Below are 9,291 nucleotides of genomic sequence, written 5' to 3'. Positions count from 1 at the left end.
CTGTCACTATAGTAGAATACAAAAAGTTTGCTATGAAGACTATCTTTTTTTTTTTTTTAATCTGTCATTGTTGACCGTAATCCAATCGATGTGGGACAATTCGTTTGAAGACAAATTAGAAAGCTGGCCCACGCAAGTGCCAGAGAAAAAACTTAATATAAATAATTACGAAGTGCTATTTGACACCTTCCCAGAAATGCATAAAAAATATGATAACTTTAAATGATAATGTGCGAAAGAAATAAAAACACTTACAAGACTGTAGATTAAGAAGTGCTCAAAAAAGTAGCACAACACCAACCGTGTTGATTTTTATGAGGAGAAGTCACAATCAAGAAATGAAGTAGAAAAAGGTCAATTACAAATGCCTTAAAATTCACCTTATCGACAAGAAATAATCACTATCTGTAATGGATTACAGCAACTGCAAGAATTTGTTCTTCGTTTTGATCATAACATGTTTTCTTTTTTCAGATGTTGTTATTGCCACATACACCATCACATCATCTCAGTTCATCAAGGACAATGAAACTATAACATCCACTGGTGGCAACTACACCTTGGGGTTCTTCACCCCTCATAATTCCACAAAACGTTATGTGGGAATTTGGTGGCAACCCAAATTCACTGTCATATGGGTGGCTAACAGAAACCAGCCATTGAATGATTCTTCTGGAGTTGTTACCATATCTGAAGATGGCAATCTTGTGGTGTTGAATGGTCAGAATCAAGTAATTTGGTCAACAAATGTGTCCAACGTTGGATCCAACACTACTTCCAAACTCTTGGATTCTGGGAACCTTGTGCTTCAGGAAAGCTCATCAGAAAGAACTATATGGGAGAGTTTCCAGCATCCTACAAATGCATTGTTACCCAATATGAAGATTTCAACTAACAAAGCAACTGGTGAGAAAGTAAAACAAACATCATGGAAAAGCCCTTCTGATCCATCCACTGGTAGCTTTTCTATAAGTGTTGAACGTCTTAGTATACCTGAATTGTTCATCTGGAAAGAAACTCGCCCATTCTGGCGCAGTGGTCCATGGAATGGTAAGACCTTTACCGGGATCCCGTTTATGAATACGTATTATCTTCAAGGGTTACATATTGGAGATGACGGGGAAGGAAATGTTGAATTCCTTTTCAAGGAAGTAGAAGAGATTGGCTTCATAATCTATATTCTGAATGCAACGGGAAATTGTGAAGAAAGATGGTGGAATGGAGAGAAGAAAGAATGGGTAGTCACATGGAATAGTCATCATTTTGAGTGTGATGTTTATGGTGTATGTGGACCTTTTGCAGTGTGCAATTATGAAAGCTCACCAACATGCAGCTGTTTGAAAGGGTTTGAGCCAAGAAACAAAGAGGAATGGAATCGACAAAACTGGACTAGTGGATGTTTCAGGAGAACACCTCTGCAGTGTGAAAGAGACAGCAACCAAAACAAAAGTGCAGATCATACAGAAGATGGATTTTTTGAAATGAAAATGGTCAAAGTTCCAGATTTTGCAGATGGGTCATCCCTCAGACTTCAACCAGACATGTGCAGAAGCCGATGTTTGGAAAATTGTTCATGCATTGCATACTCATATGATGCTGATATTGGTTGTATGTCTTGGACTGAGAATCTAATTGACATAACACAATTCTCAAACGAAGGACTTGATCTACATGTTCGAGTAGCCTACACAGAACTTGGTATACATTCTATAATGCCAGCTGTTATCTGCACAATAATCTGTATTAACTTTCTTGATCTGAAAACCTTTCTACAGCGACAGGACTAAATTTCCGATTTTCATTTTTCCCAAATGCAGCAGAGAAAGAGAGAAACAGGACAATCATCATTATTGTTACAGGGACAGTAGGAACTACCTTAATTCTCATTTGTGCATACATCATGTGGAAAAGGATTTCTACTGGCCACGGTAATTTATCATCATTATGCGTCTAAATTACTCAATTGAGTTCACAATTTTTTTTTTTCTGTTTTGATTAACAATTTTAGATCATTGCTAACTTATATCTGTGTATGTTGTTGCTAATTTGTGCCACTGTAATAAATCAGTAGAGATCATCAAAAGATTCCTTCAGTTTAATGGAGGTGGAGCACCTCAAGAATATATAAATGACAATGCATTTGGTGATCTCTCACAAGTCAAACTCCAGGAGCTTTTAACAATTAGATTTGAAAATCCGGTAACCGCCACAAACAAATTTCACGCATCGAACAAACTAGGAGAGGGTGGTTTTGGACCGGTCTACAAGGTACTTAACATTTGGCTTCCTCATATATCTGAAAAAATTGTCAATTGTTTCATTTTTCTCATTATTATGCATTAGGGGCAATTGAACGATGGCAGGGAAATTGCAGTTAAAAGACTTTCTAGAGCCTCTGGACAAGGTTTAGAAGAGTTCATGAATGAAGTTGTAGTCATTTCCAAGCTTCAACACCGCAATCTTGTGAGACTTCTTGGTTGTTGTATTGAAGGGGAGGAAAAAATGCTGATTTATGAGTACATGCCAAATAACAGTTTGGACAAATATATCTTTGGTTAGTTCTTTGATACCCTTAGCTAGCATCCATCAACAATTGTTAGAAATTCATACAATTCTTCAATTTGATTCTTTAGATCCATCAAAAGATAAGGTTCTTCATTGGAGAAAACGCTTTAGCATAATAGAAGGAGTTGCTCGAGGAATGCTTTATCTTCACAGAGACTCCAGGCTAAAAATCATCCACAGGGACTTGAAGGCAAGTAATATCTTGCTGGATGTAGAGCTTAATCCAAAAATATCTGACTTTGGTATGGCTAGAATCTTTGGTGGGAATGAGGATGAGGCAAACACTAAGAGAATCGTGGGAACATAGTAAGCACACCTCTTTCTTCATGATTATATTCGTACACTTGGAATTGCATAAACTGTGGTACATTTCAATGCAGTGGCTATATGTCTCCTGAGTATGCAATGCAAGGACTGTTCTCTGAAAAATCAGATGTGTTCAGTTTTGGGGTTTTGCTACTTGAGATTGTTAGTGGAAGACGCAATTCAAGCTTTTATGACGAAGAAAATTATCTTACCCTTCTAGGATTTGTAAGTCAGCAAAATTCTTTTGAAGTTCACCCACCATAGGAGTTCTGTATCCTTCTTCTGATAAAACTTTCAAATGTTTTAAATTTCGTTGCAGGCCTGGATACAGTGGACAGAGGACAACATTCCCTCTCTAATAGATCCAGGAATATATGATCCTAAGCTTCACAGATATTTTTACAGGTGCATACACATAGGACTTCTATGTGTCCAAGAATATGCAGCAGATAGGCCTAATATGGCTACTGTAATTTCTATGCTAAACAGTGAGATTGCGGATCTTCCTCCTCCAAGGAAACCTGCATTCATCCTAAGGGAAAATATGTTAAATTCACTTTCCTCTGTAAGAGGAAATGACTTAAACTCCCTCAACTCTGTCAGTATTTCGGACATACATGGAAGATAGAAAACCAAGAGCTCCCAGAAAGTTGTACAGAGGAAAATTTGAGATTATGTTAGTACTAAAACCAGAGTTGAAAATTGTAATATTTTAGGTATACCAGTTTTTTTGTCCCAGGGTGCTAGGGCTATTTAGAGAGTTTTGCTAATTAAAAAAAGTGTAGGAGAAGAAAATTTATGTATTACCACAATTGTACAAATGTTCATCAGTTTCTTTAAACTTATATGTATCAGACCTTTGTTTACATATGTATTCATTCATCATCAATATATGAAATTAGATTCCCAGCTTCATGCTTCGTATAAGCTATGATATAGTATAGAGGCAAATGGCATCATGAAACCTTTGATGTTGAATTTTGTTGTGCCTAAGAATGCTACTACTATTGTTATCCTTTTGAATTATGTCAAAGTCTGTTACTTGGTTTTTGCAGTTTGATATGTTCAGTTTTTTTAGTGTGTTTTATCGAGACATGCTAGAGAACATGTTCAGTTGTCATATCATAAGCTTTGGAGAACTTTGAGAGTGGGTTGGGAACGATGAAACCGTTGTTCCTCCTGTGTTGGACTGAAAAAATGATCAGATTTTGTTATAAGCAGTTCATGAGAGATTTAAAACGGTTTCCCAAAACAAAATCTCCATATACAACTTAAGTGTTTATCTTAATCCAAAACAATTTACAATAGAACAATGACAAGATAACTCCAAATCTGAATTGATATAGATTATGAACGACTCTTTATTTTATATTAAAAAATAATATACTTATACACTTGAAAATTGATATTATTTCGAATGGATTTCAGATCATTAACCTACCTTCTTCTTATATACTTTTACACTTGAAAAATAATATTATTTCTAATGGACGTAGATCTCTTAACCTACCTTATCTTATATACTTCTTAATAATTACCTCAAAGTCCACCAATGGATCCTTTTAACTTATCTACTTAGATGTTGGTTACAACTGGTTAATACTTATATTTTATATTAGTAATTACTTTTTTTTTATTATTATATGCTTCTTATCTGATCCACTTAGATGTTGGCTTCATGTAATATTAAGTTTAGGTCCGAAATTAATGGTGGGACGAGGTATTGGGATTAATGTGATGAGTTTTTGATGGAGAATTTATCAAAGAGAAATGATATAAATGTGATATGAATTCAAGATATCCACATAATTTTGAATTCAAAATTTTAAGATAATGGTATTGATTCTTCTTTCTTACATGCTTCTCCACTCTCTCGAGAATGTACATTGTTGTCCCTTTTTTCACGGCCAACTCAAGGATAAAACCGATAAAATTTAGGCCTCCGAAAAATAAAAAGGTTTCAAAATTTTTTCTTTTAGTATTAATATTCTTCTATTAATTTAATTATAAAATTATGATTAAGAAAAAATTCTCAAAAAAAAATTTTTAGTACTAATATATCTTATTAAATTAATTATAAAATTATGTTTATGATAAAAAAGGTCTAAAAAAATTGATACTAATATATCTTTATTAAATTAATTATAAATTTATTTTTGAGAATAAAATTTATTTATATTATTAATAATGTCTACTAATTTTTATTGGTATTAAAAATAATATTTAACGAGTTAAAATTTTTTTTCAGTAAGTTATAATTTTGTTTAGAAAAAATGAAATGGTTAGTTATTTTTATTCTCTTATAATTAATTTTGATTATCTATGTATGGCTTCAATTTTGATTTTATTTTCTTCTTCTAAGTCTATGTGACTTTAATTTTGATTTTATTTTTTTCTTTTATCTTTATGTAACTTCAATTTTGATCTATTTTATTCTTTTATCTCTATGTGACTTCAATTTTGATTATATTTTCTTCTTTTAGCTTTTTGTGACTTCAATCTTGATTTTATTTTCTTCTTTTATCTCTTTCTCACTTCTCATGTACTGATTTCACTTCACTCATTGTTTTCTTTTCTTTTAGAGTTCTTCTTTTGAGGGTTTTAACATATTCCACTCCTTGAATCACATATTGCCAATTTTTTTATTCTCACTTTTTGTTATTATGTGTTTTTTCTCCTATTTGGGTTGATGTTGATTTTATTCTATTTATTGAATTTGTATTAGGAATAAAATGTATTTCTTTTGCCTAATTTTGTTTAGGGATTAGGTAGGGTTTAGGGTTCTAGCTAAGAACAACAATAGCATTTTTTAATAGTTTTTTTTTTATAAATGATTAATCTTAAAATAAACTTTGCATGTTTATGACAAAATTGAGATACGGAAAAGAGACTTGAAATTTCAAGATACTAAATCTATAATCGAGTTCACTTTATTAACAACTAGAACCAGGTTTTATTATTTTAACTCATTCTTTTTATATACTTATTTTTAGTAATGTTTTATATATTATAGTTTTTCATTTCACGTAATATATATATATATATATATATATATATATATATATGTGTGTGTGTGTGTGTGTGTGTGTGTGTGTGTGTGTGTGTAAATTATAAATTTTGAATTAGACGGTTACAAAATTCAAAAGAAGATAAAAGTTGAGACTTTATTGCATCACAAAAAAACTATGAACAAATGAACGATTAAAAATATATAAAAAGATTAAACGGATTAACCTTATTATCTATTAAACAAATATTAAATGAAATTAATTTCAAAAATTTAATAAATAATTTTACGTAAAAAAAATTCAAAAAATAAATTTAAAATAAAAGGTCTCATTCTTCAAATTATTTTAGGCTTTCCAAACCCTTAAACCCTTCTTTTGCAAGATCACATTGTGGTAGTTAAATATTCTTTATGATTTGGCAAAGCCTAGTGTAAGGATGAAAATAAGTTCCTTTGATTTTCTTCAATTTGTTATTAATTGCATTCCAAACATTTGAAGGAAACTTTCTCCTCTGCATGCAATCCTGAGAATAGAGAACTGGAAATAATATTTCTATTGAAGTGGTTTAATTAGGTCGATATTTATTTGGCATTTTTCTAAATAGTATCTCTACTGTTGTTATATATTCTTATTTAATTAACTTTGATGTGGTATATGTAACGTCTCATTTAATCAATAAACATAATTAAAGGAAGCGTCACACACAGATAGTATAGCAGCGCAATCCTGGAGTTTAAAACATAACTCCTTACAAATATCCAAGGCACACCATGATGCCAAAACTAAATCAGTTACAACATTCAATAGTAATCAAAAAGGAATTTAAAAGACAAACTAGTACATGGGCCATAGCCCAGAAAGAAAGCCCAAAAAGATTTAGATCCAGTCCAAGCAGACTATGCAGCGGAACCTCCAACAAGTTAATGATCATAGCAAAAGAAAAGACCACACCACAGAACATACAACAACAAACAGTAGGGTAAGTTAGAGCCCAAAATGGTTTCATCATGCAATCAGATACATTTTCGCAGTCAAATATACATACAACACCCAATCATGTTATGACTTTCAAATCAATACACTAAGACTCGACTCGACTCATCCGGATATGTATAATCTGGTCGGATTCAGCGGATGCTTGCACTTGTGGTGGATATCTCTGCTCACCCCCGAGCTGCTCACCCTCGAGCTATGTGTTACAAGTTGTTACAATGTTTCCAATCCCCCACAACAAGGTTAGCCCTTAATGAGTTTCAGGCCTCCTACTACTCTCACCACAAGAGTCAGTCCGCTCTAAGTGAGACTAACTGACCCCTCAGAGTGTCAGGATGCAGCCTTACCTGGAATCCTTACCAAATTATATGAATGGGGCACCACCATGAACACCCACTAACACGGGTCATGAAATTACGTCCCGACCACTAAAGCACGACCCTGAAATCTCACCTAGAGATTCCAAGGAATTACGCACTGACACGGACCAATCATACCCAAACAATCAAGAAAGATTTATCTTGCATGTACATATATTATGTCAACCTTTATTACCATTCCCTTTCATGTTTCAGACCAAACCCATACCAACTCATCATACTCCATCCATGAATACCGAATCTCAACTCATCTCATTACCATGCCACTTTCATAACCAACCATTCCATGATTATTACATGCCAAGATTTATTCAAGTTCATCATTCACAACTCATACACCCTCCCACTCATGCATATTCATTTCCCTCATGCCATTATATAATAATCAAATCAAATACAAGCTAAACATCCAGAACAGGGAGAACGCTAAACCATAATGCACTCTCGCCCAGCTCAAGCGAGAGGGTCTCTCACTCAGGCAAGCTCCCTTCGCCTAGGCGAGAGCTTGACACACAGAAATAGTGGCCTTCGCACATTCTTGCTTAGGCGAGTCTCTCCTCGCCTAAGCGAGACGCTCGCTCGCTCAAAACTGAGATGGTCGCCTGAGCGACCCCTCGCGTGAAAAGGGTCTGGGCGAGTCTCTGCCCATCTCGCCTAAGCGAGACAGGCTCGCTTGGGCGAGATTATGAGATCTCGCCACTGTTTCCCTTTAACAACCATACATACCAATCCAAACCAACATGCTAAAATGTTCCAAGCATTCATAACATCACACCAACCATAGAATCTTAAAACAACAGTTGAACAACAGAGAAAAATGAAATTCATGAGTAAGCCATAACTTCCCTTACTTGGAAATGGCTAGCACAGGACCTTGACTCTAAATAGCGGGACACGGCAGCTCAAGGAACGACTTAAGGAACTGGAAAAATTAAGAAACAGCGGGGATATAAGTTACCCAAAGTAACAGTACCAGAAAATGCAAGCACGAATGAGGAAGCACTTACATAGAGAAGAAAAGAACTTGTTCGAACTTGCGTGCCCAAGGTGGTACCAAACCCTAGCAGAGATAGAGAGACGGTTGCAGCTCTTAGGACAAGGGACAATTTTCTGAAAGTGAGAAAGAGAGTTAGGGTTAGGGTAGACTTAGGGTCTGAATTCGTTTTGGGCCAACCCTTGGGCCTATTAGATTAGGGCAGCCCTTAAAAATTAAGGAAGCAGAAAAATTGGGCCTTACATTCTCTCCAACAAGAAAAATTTTTGACCTCGAAAATGGAAACTTGTCAAGCAAAAAGATGTGGTTGTGATCTCCTCATATCCTCCTCCAACTCCCAAGTAGAGTCGCTGATTCTCTGATCCTAGATGACTTTGACAAGACTGACCGGCTTTCCCCTACGCTCCTCAACCCGACTCTCCTCTAAGGCAATGGGTGGTACTTCCAGGGTGAGGTCCTCTCTAATCTGTGTATCCTCAACCTCCAATACATGAGCCGGATCAAACACGTACTTCCTCAACTGTGATACATGGAACTCCAGATGAAGATTGGCCAACTGAGAGGGCAAGGCAATCTCATACGCCACCGACCCAATCCTCCTCGAAATCTGATAGGGACCAAGGAACTTAGGAGAAAGCTTCTTTGAGTGTAGAGCCCTTCCCACACCGGTGGTTCGGGTCATTCTCAAGAATATGTGATCTCCTCAACCCGACTCTCCTCTAAGGCAATGGGTGGTACTTCCAGGGTGAGGTCCTCTCTAATCTGTATATCCTCAGCCTCCAATACATGAGCCGGATCAAACACGTACTTCCTCAGCTGTGATACATGGAACTCCAGATGAAGATTGGCCAACTGAGAGGGCAAGGCAATCTCATACGCCACCGACCCAATCCTCCTCGAAATCTGATAGAGACCAAGGAACTTAGGAGAAAGCTTCTTTGAGTGTAGAGCCCTTCCCACACCGGTGGTTCGGGTCATTCTCAAGAATATGTGATCTCCTGTCGTGAACTCCAAGGGTCTCCTTCTACGATCCACATAGGTCTTC

The 9,291-nt window shown here is 35.6% G+C and overlaps 2 protein-coding genes across 7 annotated transcripts; one reads left to right on the top strand and one right to left on the bottom strand.

The window, feature by feature from the left end:
• Positions 1 to 260: 260 nt before the first annotated feature.
• Positions 261 to 3,499, top strand: LOC114184880 (G-type lectin S-receptor-like serine/threonine-protein kinase At1g11330). Of its 6 annotated transcripts, XM_085673166.1 has the most exons (8): positions 261 to 353; positions 475 to 1,698; positions 1,818 to 1,928; positions 2,069 to 2,268; positions 2,344 to 2,554; positions 2,634 to 2,871; positions 2,946 to 3,096; positions 3,191 to 3,499. In XM_085673166.1, exons 2-8 carry the CDS (start codon positions 879 to 881, stop codon positions 3,497 to 3,499), a joined length of 2,040 nt encoding a protein of 679 aa, XP_085529292.1. In that variant the 5' UTR covers positions 261 to 353; positions 475 to 878. The 6 variants fall into 6 exon arrangements, with proteins under 6 accessions (XP_085529292.1, XP_027928061.2, XP_027928060.2 ...); XM_028072260.2 differs by lacking the exon at positions 261 to 353 and having other exon boundaries at positions 386 to 1,698; positions 1,821 to 1,928; positions 2,072 to 2,268; XM_028072259.2 differs by lacking the exon at positions 261 to 353 and having other exon boundaries at positions 386 to 1,698; positions 1,821 to 1,928.
• A 5,111-nt stretch (positions 3,500 to 8,610) lies between these two features.
• On the bottom strand, positions 8,611 to 8,928 carry LOC146886130 (uncharacterized). Its single transcript, XM_085673309.1, has one exon. The coding sequence runs from the start codon at positions 8,926 to 8,928 to the stop codon at positions 8,611 to 8,613; it is 318 nt and encodes a 105-aa protein (XP_085529435.1).
• Between the last annotated feature and the right edge of the window lie 363 nt (positions 8,929 to 9,291).

The sequence above is a fragment of the Vigna unguiculata genome, chromosome 5 (genome assembly GCF_037176805.1).
Source record: "Vigna unguiculata cultivar grain cowpea cultivar isolate G323 ecotype 2 chromosome 5, ASM3717680v1, whole genome shotgun sequence".
NCBI lineage: Eukaryota > Viridiplantae > Streptophyta > Magnoliopsida > Fabales > Fabaceae > Vigna > Vigna unguiculata.
Note: the sequence above shows the minus strand (reverse complement) of the source record. Positions and strands in the feature narration are given on the sequence as shown.

Coding starts and splice junctions, on each gene's coding strand:
- LOC114184880 (XM_028072257.2), top strand. CDS start 411: ATGGATTACAGCAACTGCAAGAATTTGTTCTTCGTTTTGATCATAACA. Junction 1,929..2,068: donor AAGGATTTCTACTGGCCACG/GTAATTTATCAT, acceptor GTAATAAATCAG/TAGAGATCATCAAAAGATTC. Junction 2,872..2,945: donor AAGAGAATCGTGGGAACATA/GTAAGCACACCT, acceptor ATTTCAATGCAG/TGGCTATATGTCTCCTGAGT.
- LOC146886130 (XM_085673309.1), bottom strand. CDS start 8,928: ATGACCCGAACCACCGGTGTGGGAAGGGCTCTACACTCAAAGAAGCTT.